The following is a 19,734-nucleotide window of genomic DNA, read 5'->3' as shown; positions in this document are numbered from 1 at the left end:
TCGACCTCAGCAAGTGACTCTGACTGATGTATAGCCTGTATTCTAGTTGAACTGGTAAAAGGTAGGATTTTTAATATCCCATTTTGCATATTATGTTTATGATGTATCTGAAAGGAGAATTTTGCTTATACAAACTGTGATCTACTCAAGAAGGCAACATAGTTTGAAAGTGAATACACTGTAGTAATTATTTATAAACAAAATGCCTTCTCTCATAATGCAGAAGATTCCTTTTGATGCTTAGGCAGAAAGAGAAGGAAGGAAGAGGAATTGGACTAATTAAAAAAGACGTGGCTCAGAAGATGCTTTTCGGCAGGAAATAATTTAGGTAGGGTTCTCATTCCTAAGCTTTGATTACAGGCTCCTTTTAGTCAATAATTTCCAGCGCTTTGCCTTTCTTACCTGTCCACAGCGGGATGATACAGAGGCCATCTGTCCTGAGAAGAGAGATAGCTGCACAGAGAAGACCCTCCAATTACTCGCACCTGGAACAGACTCCCACCAGCCTGAAAAGAAAAATGAAGCAGGAAAAGATAATGAGCCATGAAAATATCATGTTCCTTTCTCCCTATGGAAGGCATTTCTCAAATTAGGAGCTTCTTGTCATGGACAAGAAGAACGAGGACTGTAGCATTTTAAGAAAGCTCTGCGGTTAACCTCACGGTGTGCATCTTTCTATGGGCTGAGCAAGATTACTCCAGGAGATACTTAAATACTATTATACTGTGATGTAGTAAACACAGACTATAAAGCTATATTTTTTGACTAACGCAATGTTCATTTTTTAATCTGGGAAATGTCTAAGTTTGTAGCTAGTTCCCAACAATGTAAACAGGCACCAAAAGTACATTCCTTACAGATTATATGATACCAAAACACATTGAAATATATACATACATACATACATACATATATATATATATATATATATATATATATATATATATATATATATATATATATATATATATATATATATATATATATATATATATATATATATATATATATATATATATATATATCAGCTTTGTTCGGGTATTTTCCTCGTCATTATAGTTGTGCTTTTAAAGTTGTAGCACGTTTCAGCAGAATCACATCTGCCATCATCAGGCTTCTGATGATACAGAAGCCTGATGATGGCAGATGAGATTCTGCTGAAACGTTGCTACAACTTTAAAAGCACAACTATAATGACGTGGAAAATACCCGAACAAAGCTGAAGGCCATACATGTAAGTACCGAAAACTTAAGAAAATATATATATATATATATATATATATATATATATATATATATATATATATATATATATATATATATATATATATATATATATATATATATATATATAAAAGTAGTGAACTGTGGTTTGAGTGTATACTGTTCGAAACCATGAGTCAAACTATAAATGCAGGGATCTTGGAGTCTTAGCGGACAACCAGCTAAATATGAGCCAGCAGTATGCAGCAGCAGCAAAAAAGCTAATGCAATCCTAAATTGCATTAACAGAGGGATACAATCGAGATCAAGTGAGGTACTAATACTATAAAGCCTTAGTAAGACCACACCGAGAATACTGCATCCACTTTTAATCACCACACTGTAAAAAAGATGATGAGACTCTAGAAAAAGTACAGAGAAGAGCAGCCAGGATGATTAGGGGACTGGAGGCTAAAACACATGAAGAACGGTTGCAGGAACTGGGCTTGGCTAGTTTAGTAAAGAGAAAGACCAGGGGAGACATGATAGCAGTCTTCCAATATTTGAGGGGCTGCCACAGGGAGGAAGGGGTCAAGGTATTTTCTAAAGCACCTGTAGGCCAGACAAGGAATAATGGATGGAAACTGAACAAGGAGAAATTCAACCTGGAAATAAGGAGAAACTTTCTGACAGTGAGAACAATCAACCAATGGAATAGCTTGCCCTCGGAAGTTGTGGGAGTGCCATCACTTCAGTCTTTCAAGAAGAGATTGGACTCCCATCTGTCAGAGGGTAGGGTCTCCTGCTTGGGTAGGGGGTTGGACTAGGTGACCTACAAGGTCCCTTCCAACTCTGATTACCTGTTATCTGTTATTTGGATTCCAAATCCAACTTTTCTGACTTGCAGCAATCCTCTTTGGTTTTAGGCAAAAGGTGTCTTTCTCAGCTCAGTTACCCAAGTTTTTCCCCCCCTCCTCAGTAAGTCCTGTTGTGAAATACTGCTGAAGGGACACCCTCGAGTCATGCCTGCATCTAAGGATCTTTAAAAACCACACAATGCTTTTCCTAACTTAGAAACAATTCCCACTTAGCACCAAAAAATAGATGGGGCATTCAGCTGATCCGGAGTAAAGCAAATATAAGACAGATTATTGGCTTGCCTCCTTGTCCAATGATGTCCATCAGCACATATTTTTATTTCCTTCTAGATCAATTCCTTTTAATGCAGGAAGGTATTGTTGGGAAGTAGCCAAATACATTCCTGCCACTGGATTGACTCTTTGACACTGAGGAGTTCTTTGCAAAGAACCAACTCTCACTTATAGCCACTTTTTTGCCCCAATAGTGGCACAGTGGTTAAAGTAAGGTATTGCAGGCAAACTCTGCCCATACGTTCAATCCTGATGTTGACTTAGCTTTCCATTAAATCCATCCAAGGTCGGTAAAATGCATACCCAGATTGTTGGGGACATTATGCTGACATTGTAAACCTCTCAGAGAGTGTTGTAAAGTATTATAGGTCAGTATATAAGCCTAAATGCTAACCAGTTAGAATAATATTTTTTGATCAATCATTTCTGATTCTCAGGACACACGTCCCTGCAGTTTTTTAGCAAAGTTTTCAGAAGTGGTTTGCCATCACCTCCTTCGTAGGGCTGAGAGAAAGTGACTGGCCCAAGGTCAGCCATTTGGCTTCATGCCCAAAGTAGGACTAGAACTCATTGTCTCCCAGTTTCTAGTTTGATGCCTAAACCACTACACCAAACTGGCTCTTCAAACTCTCAAAGATACTAAGCTAAGTAAAAGATGTAACATAAAAGCAAGCTCAGGACCAGGTCTCTGCGGTTAAGACTCTCCTGAACACAAAATGTAATCAGTGGTCCGTGAACATGAATGTTCATGAACTTTAATGTGAATTTTAAATCAACTGTCCTTTCATAAAAGGAAGATTTATTTATTTATTTATAGAATTTATTTGGCAACTTAGCTCATTTAATAATCTTATGAGGGTCATAACACAATCAACAAAACAGAGATAGAAAGAAAAAAACATCCTCAAAAATACCTTAAAAGTAGTGAAATATTGAAACATCTTAGTGTATGTTTATAACTTTCTCCATTTCTATACAAATACAGAAGTTTGTATAGAAGTAAAAATAATTATTTTTTTAAAAAAGAGTGTGAGCCTGGTAATAAAGTAAGTTACAGTACATGTTCATGAAAGCAGATGGATTCGGAGTAGCACTGCAATCCCACCTGGCTCTGGTTCCTTCAGAAAAATTGTTTTACAATTCATTCCCTTCTCCCTAGTGCAATTGCAATTTACTCATCATCATACAAATGAACTAATTTACTCTGCCCTCTCTTTCCATAATGCTTTTTTGGCCACATCCGATTAGCCGATACATTCTGAATTTCAATATGTTTTGTGTCCAGCTTCCTCATCTTCTTGATAGAGACAGTAATGTAGTCTGATGAGAAGGCAAATGTGAATCCATTATCCTAACAGCATTCAGATTATAATCCACTATTCCCATACAGATTTCAGGAAGACTGTTACATTCCAACACACATGCTTCGTGAATTTTAGGACATGAGCAGAGGTTAACCAGCAACCTGCTTTTTCCAGCTCTTTTCCATCTCACAATAATTATATCTGAGATAGCTGGTTGTCACTTCAGGGACCAATTAAATTCACACACTAGTTGGAGCTAAAGATGAAATAGTATTACCCGGTTACATCTATTTTAATTAACACATTTCTATGCACAGAATATTATTTCAAAGAACAAAATAACACTGGAATGGACTTCTTCTGCCCCTGGATTCAAGTAATTTCAATGAGATAGGCAAAAATGAAGGATACAGCTAATGGATGAATGTTTCATCCCTCAAACTCAGAAAAGGTAATATGTGGCAATCACTTACATGACCACCTAGCTTTTCCCATAACATGGCTAAGTGGGCCCTGGAGAAAAAAATTTCTGATACCAAAAATAATAATAATAATGAAATCTTGAGGGACCACTAGGGCCTCAAAATAACCTAACACAGCTTCTTGGACTTAGTAATGATCCTGCTTTGTACTTTCTTTTGTTGCCCTGAAGCTTTATCGCTAGGTAGCCTTCTCTTAAGAGGACAGAATATATTCAGGAGATTAGAAATGTCAAGCAAGATTCAATTGCAAATAATGCCACCAAAGATGAAGATAGGAGTCTCTTTTAGACTCTTCTTGAATTAATGAACTGAAATTCTTAGCATCAGCATCATGGGCTGTTAGAAGCAGGAAACTACTATGAATTGCAATACATTTGCCAAAGGCTCTCTGATGAACAGCAAATCTTTGGTATAGGGGACCCAAGCATATGGGCACTTACTAAAAAGGCAGATGTCCTATAGTGCAGCAGTAACAATCTGGAGCTGAATACTCTTAAAACTGTAGAGATGAGAGTGGATTTTAGGAGGAGCCCTTCTATTTTACTACTTTTTACCATATTAGGCACCACAGTATCAAGTTTTTTGGGTTCTACAATCTCTTAGGACTTGAAATGTAGGTGAAACTCGAAAAATTAGAATATCTTGCAAAAGTTCATTTATTTCAGTAATGCAACTTAAAAGGTGAAACTAATATATGAGATAGACTCATTACATGCAAAGCAAGATAGTTCAAGCCGTGATGTGTCATAATTGAGATGATTATGGCTTACAGCTCATGAAAACCCCAAATCCACAATCTCAGAAAATTAGAATATTGTGAAAAGGTTCAATATTTTAGGCTCAAAGTGTCCCACTCTAATCAGCTAATTAAGCCATAACACCTGCAAAGGGTTCCTGAGCTTTTAAATGGTCTCTCAGTCAGGTTCAGTAGGAATCACAATCATGGGAAAGACTGCTGACCTGACATTTGTGCAGAAAACCATCACTGAAACCCTCCATAAGGAGGGAAAGCCTCAAAATATAATTGCAAAAGAAGTTGGATATTCAAAAGTGTTGGGAACTTTCACAAGGAGTGGACTGAGGCTGGAGTCAGTGCATCAAGAGCCACCACACATAGACGGATCCTGGACATGGGCTTCAAATGTCATATTCCTCTTGTCAAGCCGCTCCTGAACAACAAACAACGTCAGAAGCCTCTTACCTGGGCTAAAGAAAAACAGAACTAGTCTCTTGCTCAGTGGTCCAAAGTCCTCTTTTCTGATGAGAGCAACTTTTGCATCTCAATTGGAAACCAAGGACCCAGAGTCTGGAGGAAGAATGGAGAGGCACACACTGCAAGATGCTTGAAGTCCAGTGTGAAGTTTCCACAGTCTGTGTTGATTTGGGGAGCCATGTCATCTGCTGATGTTGGTCCACTGTGCTTCATTAAGTTCAGGGTCAACACAGCCATCTACCAGGAGATTTTGGAGCACTTCATGCTTCCTTCTGCAGACGAGCTTTATGGTGATGCTGACTTCATTTTCTAGCAGGACTTGGCACCTGCCCACAGTGCCAAAAGCACCAAACCTGGTTCAATGACCATGGGATTACTGTGCTTGATTGGCCAGCAAACTCTCCTGACCTGAACCCCATAGAGAATCTATGGGGCATTGCCAAGAGAAAGATAAGAGACATGAGATTGAAAAATGCAGAAGAGCTGAAGGCTGCTATTGAAGCATCCTGGTCTTCCATAACACCTCAGCAGTGCCACAGGCTGATAGCTTCCATGCCACGCGGCATTGAGGCAGTAATTGCTGCAAAAGGGGCCCAAACCAAGTACTGAGTACATATGCATGCTTATACTTTTCAGAGGTCAGATATTGTTCTATGTACAATCCTTGTTTTATTGATTGCATGTAATATTCTAATTTTCTGAGATTGTGGATTTGGTGTTTACATGAGCTGTAAGCCATCATCATCACAATTATGACAAATCATGGCTTGAACTATCTTGCTTTGCATGTAATGAGTCTATCTCATATATTAGTTTCACCTTTTAAGTTGCATTACTGAAATAAATGAACTTTTGCAAGATATTCTAATTTTTCGAGTTTCAGCTGTAACATTAGAAACATCACTAAAAAGGCACAACAAAGAATATTCTTTCCTTGTCAACTTAAAAAGTTCAGACTGTCCCAGGAGCTGTAGATACATTTTTACAGAGGAACTATTGAATCTGTCATATGTAGGTCTCTAACTTTCTGGACATACAGCAACCAAACAGGACAAGCACAGACTCCAAAAGATAGTTAAGACTGCAAAAAGAATAATTGCAACCAACTTGCCTTCCACAGAAGACCTGTGTAATGTGTGGGTCAGAAGGAGGGCCGGGAAGATATCTTCAGACCCTTCACATCCTGGACATAAGCTGTTTCAATTCTTCCCCTCAGGATGGCACTATAGGGCATTGCAGGCCAAAAGAACTAGACACAGTTTTTTCCCCTCAGGCCATCACTGAATTTTTAATTCTCACAGTGCTGTCAAAAGATGATGTATATTTGCCCAAATAGTATGGCTGTAGCAATACTATTATCCTTCTTATTATCTTATTTTCCCCTCCTATTGGTATTATTACTATGATTATCATTATTCTGCTGGTTTGCATGCACACTGAGAGCTTCTGTATCAGAGGCAAATTCCTTGCTGTCTAATCACACTTGGCCAAATAAAGCTACTCTACTCTACTCTACTCTACTCTACTCTACTCTACTCTACTCTACTCTACTCTACTCTACTTTTACTCTACTCTATATGATTCTGGGGGATTCCAGACAAGGGGATGCTAATATAGACTTGACAATCTTGGCTATATTAAATCTAAAAACTCTTGTAAGGTTTAATTTTTTAAAATGCAAATAATGAAAATTTTCTGCTAAGAGAAGATTAATTGCCAAAATCTCTTTTATGTTATGCAAACTGGAGTCTGACTGGTTAAGTTGCACATACTGTATTTTCTCTTCTTGACCCTAAAAAGAAGCAAGCTGTCAGGCATGTACATTTTACCCCTCCCCATTAGAAAGACAGCATATTACTCTGTATTTGATTCTGCTTAAGAGATATAATGAAACATTTTTGGCACATTGTTCTCTTCAGTACAAGAATAAAAAATCTTAGGCTGACTTTTTCAGGAGGTTCTTTTCCCCCATTTTTATTTCATGATTATAGATTGTTCCTACTTTTAGGCATTCCTAAAGACTCTCTTATAGGATTTCTTCCCACATCCCAGATGGAGTATCAGAGAAATCTAGGCAAACTCACTTGCTGCTTGCTTTCTCTGGGCTTCTCTACATTTATGCCAAGGCCTCACTGTAGCAAGCATACCCATTTGCCCCCAAATGACCAGCTGGTATTGCTAGCTAGGCTTCTAAATATCCCTGGATAGCAATAAAGCAGCAGCACAGAGTTAATTAAATGCTTCCATATTTTAATTAAACCAATTTAATGAAATGCATGCTTTAGAACAGGAGTAGTCAACCTTTTTATACCTACCGCCCACTTTTGTATCTCTGTTAGTTGTAAAATTTTCTCTAACCACCCACCGGTTCCACAGTAATGGTGATTTATAAAGTAGGGGACAAAACCTCTACTGCCCACCATGAAAGCTGGAACGCCCACTAGTGGGCGATGGGGACCAGGTTGACTACCACTGCTTTAGAATCACACATCCAAAAAAATATGTGTGCTAAGTTACAAAGGGGCTTGTTAAACACCTTATGCAGATGGTGGAAACACAAGTATAAGGGATGAGGGGGTGATAGAGCAGTTAAAACAAAGGGAATATCCAATACTTTTCTACCAGAAGAAGGCTATCTCAGCGATTGAATCAATTCTACAACACGGAACTCTAAAGAGAACACAGAAACTTAACAAATGCTGTGGAGGAACAGAATAGGGAGCTCTCTAATCCAACTTCTTGCTTATAATAGTGGCCAGAGAGACGATTCTTGCAAGACCCAAAGCGGGACTTGAGTGGAGTATTTCACTTTCATTATCTTCTACTACAGCAACCAGATTTAATTGCATGCAGATTCTAAACGTTAAGTTTTTATAAAGTTATTACAACTATAGCCCTTGATATTTACCAATGATTTATCTGGATCCCTTTAAATTAGGGGTGTCAAACTGGTGGCCCATGGGCCGGATGCATCATGCATAAGCCACGCCCACTGCGAAGGGGGAAAACATTGCGATACATCACGTGACGGCAACGTGACGCCACAAGTTTGACCCCCGTGCTTTAAATCGACCATCTAATGAGTAACCATCACTGTATATTATAAAAGCACATTCAGCTAATTAAATTTGTACATGGGACAAATACTTTCTCTGTTCTCAATCTACTGCTGTACATTTGCTGGTCAATTTTCTATGTTAAAGAAATTAACATAGGCCTTGGTATAGTTACTACCTGATTAAGGTATATTGAGAACATAACCATCTGCCTTTAATGTCAGAAAATCAATTAACCTAATCTGGCCTGAAAAGGAGATTTTTAAGATTCCAAAATCAGGCATGATATTCCGCTCTGAAAAAAAAAATCGGGGCCGGCCAAAAGAGACCCCCCGCCGCGCGCCCGGGGAGCGCCCGCTGCTTTCCCTCGCCAGGGCCGGGCGGTGGCGTGTTGCACGGAGGCTGGTCTGTGGCTGGCCCAGCTCCCTTTTCCTGCCGCTCAGCGGCCTCCGCTCGCACCGCCCGGGCTCCGCTCAGGTATCCGGCTGGGGCTGTCAGGAGTTGCTACCGCCGGCGCAGCTCCACGCGGCTCCAGTCCCGCGTTGCCTCGGGAAGGGAAAGGCAAAACCAGGAGCCGCTGCTGCCGTTGCAAAGCGCCGCCGCGGCTCTTCCTTTTTGCCTTTCCCTTCCTGAGGCAACGCGGGACTGGAGCCGCGCGGAGCCGCGCCAGCAACTCCTGACTCAGGGCCTCCGAGGGGAGGGGAAGGAGGAGAAGAAGGGGGGAAGGGGGGGATTCCCAAAAAAATCGGAATTCCGATTTTAATCGGAAGAATATCATGCCTGCAAAATGCTGTGGGGGAGGGTTTTCCCCACAAATTCTAGTGCACTTTCAGCCCAAAAAGCTCACCTGGTTATCAGCCTCACAAGGTAGACCAGACCAGAAAATCAAGTCCACAGGAAAATTAGAACCATACTTTATTGACTTAAACTGTAATAACAAATCTTGCAAGACTGATTGTGAGTTTCCTCCCCTCCCTTCCTGGACTCACCCAGTGAGTCCAGGAAGAGTCATTCTGAGTCTCTTCTTACTACTGTCTCTGTTCACAGAACTTAAGGGAATTCTCCTGTTCTTTTTTGTTTATACAGAGTTTCTCAATATTTGCATCAAATTCCCTGACTCTCTAGCCTTGTAATTAGGGACCATTTGTCTCCTCTCAGCCCTAGAACCATTGTAGTATAGTAGTGAGGTATCATTTGAAAATTATTTGTTTATTCTTTATGTAGAGAAAATAATGTAGACAACCATGGATATGTAGTGATTCAAATGTAGGGCTAGGAGCTGGGAAACCCAGGTTCAAGTTCACAGAAGATCACTGGGTGACTTGAAGGCTGTCACTCTTCATTAGCCCAACTTACCACACAGGATTGTTGGGAAAAACAGGTGGAGGAAGCAATATAAACATTGCCTTGAGCAATGTATATACTGCTTTAGGTTTCACAGAAAGATGTTATGGCACTCAAAAGCCTCTTTTGATCAAGGTGGTCCTGCTAAGTGTCTCCATCTTAGCATTTCATCTCTAGAAGCTATGGGGCAGCTCCCCTGTAGACAAAGTGTGCTGCCGGCTCCCCCACTTTCTATGAGTCCTTTATATCATATTATCCGATGCAGAACAGTTGTTCCTACAAGCCACATGCAGAACGGCAAATAAAAATATTGGAAGCTGTCATTTAATCCATCTCATTCAGTGTGGCTTACAAAACACTTTTCTGGAGCCTAAGTAGAAATCTTTTCTGATTTCCTCTCCCCCCCCTCCCCCACACACAGGCCAAGATGAAGAAAAAGGATCCTGTGTGGTATTCAGTCTAAGCAGAAAAACGACTGGCCAAAAGATATCCAGTGATATTCCATGGTTAAAAGTAATCTGGATCTCTTTGGTTCTTGTTTAAGAACTTTGATCATGGGAAAAATAATTTTCATTTATCTCTGAGTAACCCCTGACAACCCTGACTTCTTAGATTTCTACAAAGAAATTAGAGGACAACAGGTCTCTGTAGCAATGAATTCCTAAATTTATTATTACATCTCTAAACTTTCCACAAAAACTATGGATGCTGAGTTCAGAAGAACTTCTGAGAACAAAAATCACAGTGTTCTATTTTGTGCATCAACCCTATATGATGCAGTGCCCTATATTTTGCGCATCAGCCCCATATCAGCCCTATATGATGCAGTGCCTGGTGGCTTCTTTGGAAGTCTTCACTGAGCATTTTGCATCTGCTATGCCAACTTGAAGCCAATATTATAAGTGTAATTAAGTGTAAGTGTAACCACCCAGAGGGCTTCAGAGATCAACATAGTAAAAAAAAAAATTATTCTCTTGCTCTTATTACATCCTATACCATATAGTTCAGCCACAGAAATATAAATAGAGCAAAAACACAATATAATGTGCTTGCTTTCAGGCAGAGTGCAAACCTATAGATTGCAAAAAAAAAAAAAAAAACCCACCCACAAACAAACCCATATCCAGTTATCCACAAACAAAATCCCTGGTAAGTTCTTTCAAAACTATCTGGAAACAAGGTAAGTGAATACACTCAGTCCTAAGCATCTTCAGATCAGTTTAATCCCCAGTGATTGTACCTCACTGACCTCCTGCCTTTGAAATGAACAGTTGCCATTCAGGAGAATGAGAAAATCAGCACTGAACTCAGCAATACACTGTAATGTGCCAAATCCTGGCCACTAGAATTACACATGGCTTTGACTACCATATTGGAAGAGAAGCTTTGGATTTGCAAGAACAAATGTCTAAAATTGACAGGTTGTCCTCGCTTAGTGGACAATTGGTCTGGCAACTCAATCACTAAGCATCACCGAAAATCACATGACCACGACAAGCTTATTGCCTTATTTGGCCATTAAGTGAATTGCCACAGCCATTAAGCAAAACATTATGTGACTGCAATTTACAATTTCACTTTCTCTTTCTCTATTATCTTGGCATATTGCAAGCCATTTGTGAAATGCCCAAATGGGGATCATGTAACCACAGGATGCTATTATGATGATTATAAATGCTGTTTTTTTAAAAAAAAAAACTATCATACTTTCAAAGGATCACTAAACAAGGCAGTCAGTAAGCAAGGACTACCTGTACTAAAAGCAGCCATATGCATACGTACAGGTTGCAATGCATCACTTTCAACTGAAAACGAAGTGTTACATGTCCCCATAACCTACCTACAGGAGTCTCTGCAATATATATTTATAAGGATATATATATATATATATATATATATATATATATATATATATATATATATATATATATATATATATGTATGTATGTATGTATGTATGTATGTATGTATGTATGTATATATGTATATATGTATATATGTATATATGTATATATATATATATATATGTATATATATGTATATATATGTATATATAAGGCTACTTCATTTGCACATTATAAAGGAATCATCTCCTATCAAACATTCAGCATGGAAAGGAAAGGAAAGCTATAATTATAGACCCTGTGAGAATATTTGTTCAATTAAGTACATGAAACTAGTACATGAAACTCCTTCATTATTCCTGAATTTTTTATTTCCAAAAGTTTCAAATGGCAGAGTGGAGGAGATTAATAGACTCAAAAGGAGCACTTTCTCCACTGAGTTTGCTAAAGAGCAATAATCATGTAGAAGAAATAGAACCAGCAAGCATCTAAAAGTGATTATCCTGAATCTGGATTTGATTATCAATCTTCATTTTGCACAGGAAATTAATTTTAAGTCCCTTGCGACAAATGATTATGATTTAACCAGCTGTAATTTAATTAAAACTTTACCCACTTAAAACAACTCTGGAAGGCTAGAGACATGCAGGAAAAATATAACATTTTAAATGACTCACTTGTCCCTAAGTGAATTCAGGAAGCGATCACAAGTTTCTAAGTTGCAAAAGTAAGAAAAACAGTTCCACCCTGCCCAGCTCTCCCCTCCCCTCCCCTCCCTTTTCTCTATTGCTTCTTCTGTATCAGACCGCAGTTCATAAAGTCTCAAAAGTAGGTCTCGTATCCTGACGTCTAAGAAAGCATCACAAATACTAGTGCAACGTTGGCAGGATGATTACTCTTTTCATTAGAGTTTTGAAGAATGAACATGGGCCATTCCTCAGGCTTAGGACAAGGGAGGACAAGGCGAGAGCTACTTCGGAGGTTCTAAAGAATGTTTGGTGATTTTCACCACACAGAAAAACCAATGACATGGATTCGAATCATTTTAAGGAAATAAGCCTGTGTAAACTGTAAAACTGAAAACCAGTTTTGCTCTGGCTTAAGCACTTATACAGGGATGAAGAGCCCATCTCCTCCTGCCTATGAACTGAGGCGTCGCTTTTAGTGCTCTTCTCCTTAGTAAATTGGTATAATCACAATCTGACTGAGGTATCAGGACAGACTTGCCTGCACTTGGGCCTCTCTTCTCATCAAATAGCGCATTTTTCCCAGGATACATTGCTGCAGCTGTTCCCATGACATGGCTCTATCTTCTCGCATCAACAGTGGAGGGCCAAACCTGAGGGGGGGGGGAAGCATTAATTAAGCATGATAAGAGACTACATTTGTCTAGAGACATCTGCCAGAAAGCAAAGCTTTAATTATAGGTAGTCCTTGACTTACAACAACAACTGGAACCAGAATTTCTGTTGCTAAGCAAGGTGGCTGTGGTTAATTGAGCTGTGCCAGATTTTATGACCTTTTTGCCACAGTTGTTACGTGAATCACTGCAGTTGTTAATCAGTGAATCAGCTGTTAAGCGAACCAGCTTCCCCAATTCACTTTGCTTGCCAGAAGCTGGCTGGGAAGGTTGCAAATGGTGATTATATGACCCTAAGTATCTGTCGTAAATACACGCTGGTTGCCAAGCACTCAAATTTTGATCATGTCACCGTGGGGATCTTGCAATGGTCATAAGAGCGAGGACTGGTGGTAAGCCACTTTTTTTCAATGTTACCGTAACTTTGAATGGCTGCTAAACAAATTATTGTAAGTCAAGGACCTGAATCTCCATTCACCTAACATGACAAATCATGCTAAATGATACTCATCCACTGAAAATAGTACCAACACAGCAAAGTACTGAAATTGGTGCATTCATCAAAAGACATCAAAATTACAAATAAAACAAGGGCTTCCCCCCCCCCCCACTTTACAGAGAACTTTAAACTACTCATATACCAGCTTGAAAAATGAAATTTTGCTCTTATGTAACCCTGAACATATTGATGAATTAAAACATTTGTTTTTCAAAACATGAAGTTCAAAGTATATTATAAAATAATTAAGTTATTATTAGGCCACCCACAAAGCTAAAAAAAAACCTGGTACAGGCAAAAGGCAAGAGAAACACCTAAAAATGTAGAGGAGGATATTTTTGCATACGACAACCATAATAAGATGCCTTAATTGGAGAGTGCATTGTGGGCCATCTTCCTGACAAAGCAAATCCCACAAGGTATCATTTCTTCAGATCTGCATTTACCAATAAAGAAACTTCCACAAATTTAAGTCCCTATGCTTTCAGATTCACTTTACTCATAAAACTGAAAGGATTCTTAAAAAAGGGTTCTTCTTTTATCTCTTCCTTTTTGGGTGGGGTGGAGTAATAATGCATACATTTTGTTGAACGCTACGTTTTAAATAGTTTCTTTTTTTCAGGTAATTTTATTAAAGATTATAATTACAATAGTAAAAACTAACAAACTAATGCAAAATTAGAAAGAATGACTAAAGATGCAGAGTAGAAAAAGATATAAGGAACAGAAAGAAAAAGAAAAGTATATAGCAAAGAAAAAGAAATATAATATATAAAGAAATGATTTCCAACCTTCATCACACATATAAACAGTTTTAATAACTTTTCATCTCTTCTTAAATTACAATAAGGACAATCTCTTCTTCCCCTACCCCATCTCTTATTTTCAATAGTCTCAAGCATTATTCAGACATGAAATTAGCACTAATTTCTACCCAGCCATTTTAAAATGTCCCACATATCTATGTATAATCTACATGCTGTAATAACTTTAATGAAATTCTGTTTCATTATCTACATTAATTCTGTATTAATCATCCTTCTATTGCTTTGGAGATATCTTAACAGATTTTAATAAATGAGTTTTTTGTGTGTGCATTTTGTTAGCAATACAAATTTTTTTTTTTTTTTAAAAAAAGCATAAGAGTTTGGAGAAATAAGAAAACAAATACAGTTAAGGGTGTCATTATAAAACTAAGCAATATGTATAACTAAGGGCTACCATAACTGGCCTGCAAAAATTCAGTGAAAAGGAGCAAAGAGCTTTGCTACTAAGGCTTTTCTAGGTCTCTGTATTGCCACCTAGTAGTCATTGGACTTCTGCTCCAAATATCATATTATTTGGAGGATTTAACTCTCTGAAAATGTCTTTTGCATGGATTACCTTCATATTTTGATATTTCCAAAGAAATGTAAAGGTATGGAGAACATTTCAATTGTGAAGTATACAAATGGATGCAACTAGGGACAACATGAATACATCAGCAAATATTTTGATGTATCTCTTTTGATTTAAATATATTACCTGGAAATCTTACATTTAGCATCTAATCAGAAATTTCTTTTAATTTATTCTAAATTGATATGATATAAAACTCTAGGGAAAAAGAAAGATAGGCAGCAGGGAAGGAGTTTCGAAACTGAACATTGCCCAAATAGAAAACTAAATCATATTTTTTATTACAAAATCAAGAAGATAATTGTTTTTAAAGAAAGTCAGGCTTAGTTGCCCATCTGTGGTAAACATTTGGAGCAGGCAAGATTTGCATTGTCAGAGTGTTTTTTTCCTTTGGCATGAAGAAAATCATATGGAGTTGGATCAACTTATCTTGATTCTATAATTAAAAGCAAATGTAACTCAACTCCATGTTCCAATTTCAAGCCTAGAAAATAGTAAGTAGTTTGGTGTTGTTTTAGATCTATTTTGCTTTTTTGTTTGGAAAGCATTTCCTCCCCTTTTAGAGAAAGATAAACATGTTTTACTTTGGGATTTGGGAGCTTACAATTCCACCTTTTGATTTGAAGTGCTTGACTTTGAAAAGGGCTTCAGGTTCTGTTGGGAGCTGCTAGCCTCACAAGACTGTGGTGGTAGCAGCATAACTCTCACAATTCTCTCTCCCTGACAGTGAAAGTGACAGGCTGAAACTCTTCAAGTTCCCTCCCTTTGCTTGTGCAACTCATAATACATAATAATACAGACAATAAAAGAGAATTAGGAACAATTTAAAGAAGCTAGGTAAATGGTCTTCCTTTACAAACAGAATACCCCTAGTTTCACAGACCTAAACTCAGACATACTTTTGCAATATAGAAGAAATGCCCAGAAAGCTTTAATTGATGGCATAAACATCTAATTGATAAATAAACAAACCAACAATAGATAGGAATCTTAAGGCACATCTTCTGCTTTCTTCCTGTGGCAGTAGCCAAATTCTATTTTTTTGGTACTGGCTGCTATCACTACAAAACTGTGAATTTTTTTTCTATTCTACATGCTAAGCTGGCACTACCTGTCTGACTAAAAAAAGAAAAAAAAAACAGAACAGAAAGGACCAAAAAGGTTTTCTTGCCTATGAAAAAGAATGGAGGAGATTGGACTGAGCTTGCCTGCATAATATGGAAATATTGCTGGACAAATTTATCAGCCATAAAGCTCAGCATCTCACAAGCTGTTTCCACTCGATGATAGTTTATTAGCTACTGCAAGTATGCAGAGGCTTACTTAATGACATTTGGGATGTGCACAGTGAATTCATTATCCACCTACAGTGCTTTGGCATTCAATTTCCCTCCCATGAGCAACTCATAACCATGCTACTGAGTGTGGTTCCTCATTTTCAGCAAGAGAAAAAAAAAGTTTTTGGAAAGGGGGGGAGGGGGAACACACATAACCCAAATAAGCAAAACATAGTCCAGACCATAGAGCTGGCTCAGGATTCCTGATCCAGGCCAGCTGCATAGCAGGGATTTGGCAGAAATTACACCACTACTGTTCTAACTCAATTGCCTCAAGCTGAGTCTATTAACTTAATGCTACACTTGTTTTATCAGACCTTAACATTAACATTACAAAATCCAGGTGTTGTGCCAAATAACACAAAGGAAACAGTGCTTAACAAGCCCAGCTGCTGCTTATCTGGCTACTAATCAGCAACCCTGCAGATCTGAGATCCTGAGGGAAACAAGTAGCTGCCTTTCAGCATGAAGGTCTTTCCCTCTGCTGCAGACTCTTCTTCCAGTGTGATTAGTGCACTTCTGTCAGCTTTGGGGACAATAAGGCAGACCTGGTTTTTGTCCTACAGCAGGGATCCCCAACCATGGCAACTTTAAGAGAATTGGCTCTTGGCTGGAGAATTCTGGAGTTGAAGTCGACAAGTCTTAAGGGTTGCCAAGTTTGGAGACCTCTGTCCTACAGAATCACACTCGTAAACGGAATGGGACAACTTGCCCTGACCAACTCGTCAATGGCCAACTCACCACATGACAACTTGTCAGGATCAACTCACCACAGGACAACTCCTGTGGCCCAATTTAACAATTTTAACTAATTATTTAAAATTATTTTTTTTAAATTTTTTGCCATTCACATTTCATTCTGTCTCTTCTTCTGTGTCCTTTCTTTAATGATTCTATGCCATCGTTTCTTTGATATTCATGTAACTTTGGTCCCACAGTGAGTTGTCCCGTGGTGAGTTGGCCACAGTAAGTTGTCATTGACCCATAGTGAGAAGGGTCAAAAGAGGTTCTTTCACAAACGCTACAAATGATCGCATAAGAAGCAGCAGTCACTTGATTTCATGTCTTCAAATCACTGTCAACTCATAGCAAAAACATTAAGATTTTATCCAGGGTAATGTGTCCATGACTTGGCTTTTCAGATCTTCCAACAATGCACCCACAGACTCCCCACCTATCCTTGTTGGGGTCATCCTTTCTGTTTTCCTTTCCTACCATCTTTTCCAGTGATATAGATTAATGAAAAAAGCAGGATCTTTGCAAAAGATGTCCAAAGTACAATAATATGACACTAGCCATTTGTGTCTCGAATAAGAACTCTGTTACACAAATTTGTTTTCTTGCTTATCCGTAGTATACTCAGGGGTCTTTTCTAATACTAAAGTTCAAAAGTGTCAATATTCTTTCTAATCTCTTCAAAGTTCAACTTTTGCTGTCATAGAATTTCACAGGGAGACCGCTGTTTGCACAATTCTGATTTTTGTAGGTATAAACACATCACAGTATCTGACATAGTTTTTCAAGACCTTCACTATTACTTTGCCAAGTGCTAATCTGTGTGCTTCTTGACTGCTGATTCCATTACTGTTGGTATTGATCCTAAAAGGCAGAGCTATCACTTCACTATCTTAATTGTCAATTCTCAGGTAGGTGGCCATGCCTGTTGTCATTAGTTTGTGCACTGTGTTAAGTCTCCTTTCTTTTTTATAGACTGACATCTTCCCAATCTTTGTCACTCTCCTGATTTGCCTAACACAGTTTAGAGAGAATCTTTATTAATTCTCCTTGCAATATTTCTGCATATTTTTCCACCGATTCCTGTAGTCTTCTAACATGTTAATGACTAGAATTCTGATTTAACTTCATTTTTAAGGAACTAGAAATTTTTGTAAATAGAAAATATTTTCAAAGGTATCTTGGAAGTTGACATTTCTACTGTTCAGAATTTTAGTATACTTATTCTACCTTTTTTTTCTTTCTTGAATGTCTATTGTCTAGTGGCATCCTTTATAGCATAGCTGTGTGAGGTTGGGCCTCCTTCTGAGTTTAGAAATCTTTGGAACATTCTCCTTGTTTTTCCATGTTTCCATCATCAGTGATTTTACATTTATTTGTTGCAATACTGCTTCTTGTCTCCTCATACAGCTCTGAATTTCTTGACATTTCTTTCTGAGACTTGTCTTTCTTAGTTTTGGCTTCTCTTCTTGGCAATTTCTACCATTTATTCTGACATTCAATTTCCTTTCTTCTGTTTCTTGGAATTTGGCAGTCTCTTTTCACACTTACCCTTAACAAATCCTTTGATTTCATTCCACTATTCCTCTGGTTCCCTATCAATGAGTATGGGACTTGAGTGATTTCTGATGTTGAAAATGGTGGGCATATCCAAGAGTATATTGTGGAACCTGGATGGCTTGTTCTTCCACTTTTGTTTTGTTTAGAATTTGCATACCAATAATTCTAGATCTGTTCTACAGTCTGTTCCTGGTCACATCTTTACCATTAAAATGAGCTATTCCACTTCATTGTACCAATTATAAGGGGTCAATTTGATCTATGCATACTGTACTCCATTTGGTGAGGTCCATATATGTATACAGGTAGATTTGTTTTGGTTGTTGGAAGAATGTATTAGGATGAAAAAAATAATTGGACTGGCAAAAACTGATACATTCTCACACTTCATTTCTGTTTCCTAGGCCATACAGCCAACTACAGTTTCCTTCTTACCATTTCATGCTTTGACATTCCACTCTGTTGCTTGCATGTTCTATTACAGACTGAACTTGATCATAAGACATATCAACCTCCTCTTCTTTGGCATCATTGGTTGAAACATAATTTTGCCATAACCAACATACTAAGCCATTTCCACAAAGCTTAACTGATATTACTTTTTCATCAACTCCATGGTACTCAAGTCCTGTCTTAAAATTAAAAATAAATTAGTACTTTGAAAGATCCTCAGGTATTCCTCAGTAGCAAGTCTGACCTAAGGGACCAGTTATCTGCCACTGCATTTTTCATTCCTTTATATTGTTTATCCATGTGGCTTTCTTGTAATTTTTGTATTTTATTATTGTGCAATCTGAAATAACTCAAGACTTTTGGGGCAGCAGAAGTGTCAGTCTTTCAGCCAATAATTTGATTTTTTTCCTCTTCATATTGCATGACCAGTATCAATCTTCTGGTAAGTATAGCTATCGGCACAGAACTCTCTCTCTCTCTCTTTTTTTTTTTTAGCATATGTATATAACAGGCTTCCTTGCTTTTTTTCCTGCATTTCATATTCTTTTGGACCTTACTTTGAAATATGTTAATCTTACTCAGGAAATCTAAATAGTTCATAAGAATATATAAATGGGTATCTCAGTTAAGCTGCAATACCTGACCAACTTTATCTGGTATCTCCAAGGGACATTAGCATTGTAGGCTACATTGAGAAGCTAAACACTAACATGAAAGACATCCATGACAACCCATTTCCATTTTGCTGGCTTGAAAAATCTACAGACACGTCCATAAAATAATAAGAACTCAAGC

The 19,734-nt window shown here is 38.1% G+C and overlaps 1 protein-coding gene across 1 annotated transcript in view; it reads right to left on the bottom strand.

The window, feature by feature from the left end:
* The window catches only part of USP43 (ubiquitin specific peptidase 43), a 110,801-nt gene that overhangs the window by 11,429 nt on the left and 79,638 nt on the right, over nucleotides 1–19,734 (bottom strand). The window contains exons 8-9 of the mRNA XM_026677005.2: nucleotides 12,825–12,936; nucleotides 403–506 (exon numbers count right to left, since the gene is read on the bottom strand). Of these exons, the coding sequence (XP_026532790.2) occupies nucleotides 403–506; nucleotides 12,825–12,936 (216 nt within the window). The remainder of the gene's footprint in view (nucleotides 1–402; nucleotides 507–12,824; nucleotides 12,937–19,734) is intronic.

The sequence above is a fragment of the Notechis scutatus genome, chromosome 2 (assembly GCF_049901735.1).
Source record: "Notechis scutatus isolate UNSWTSFEM ecotype Mainland chromosome 2, rNotScu1.2, whole genome shotgun sequence".
NCBI lineage: Eukaryota > Metazoa > Chordata > Lepidosauria > Squamata > Elapidae > Notechis > Notechis scutatus.
This window is presented reverse-complemented; position numbering and strand designations above follow the sequence as displayed.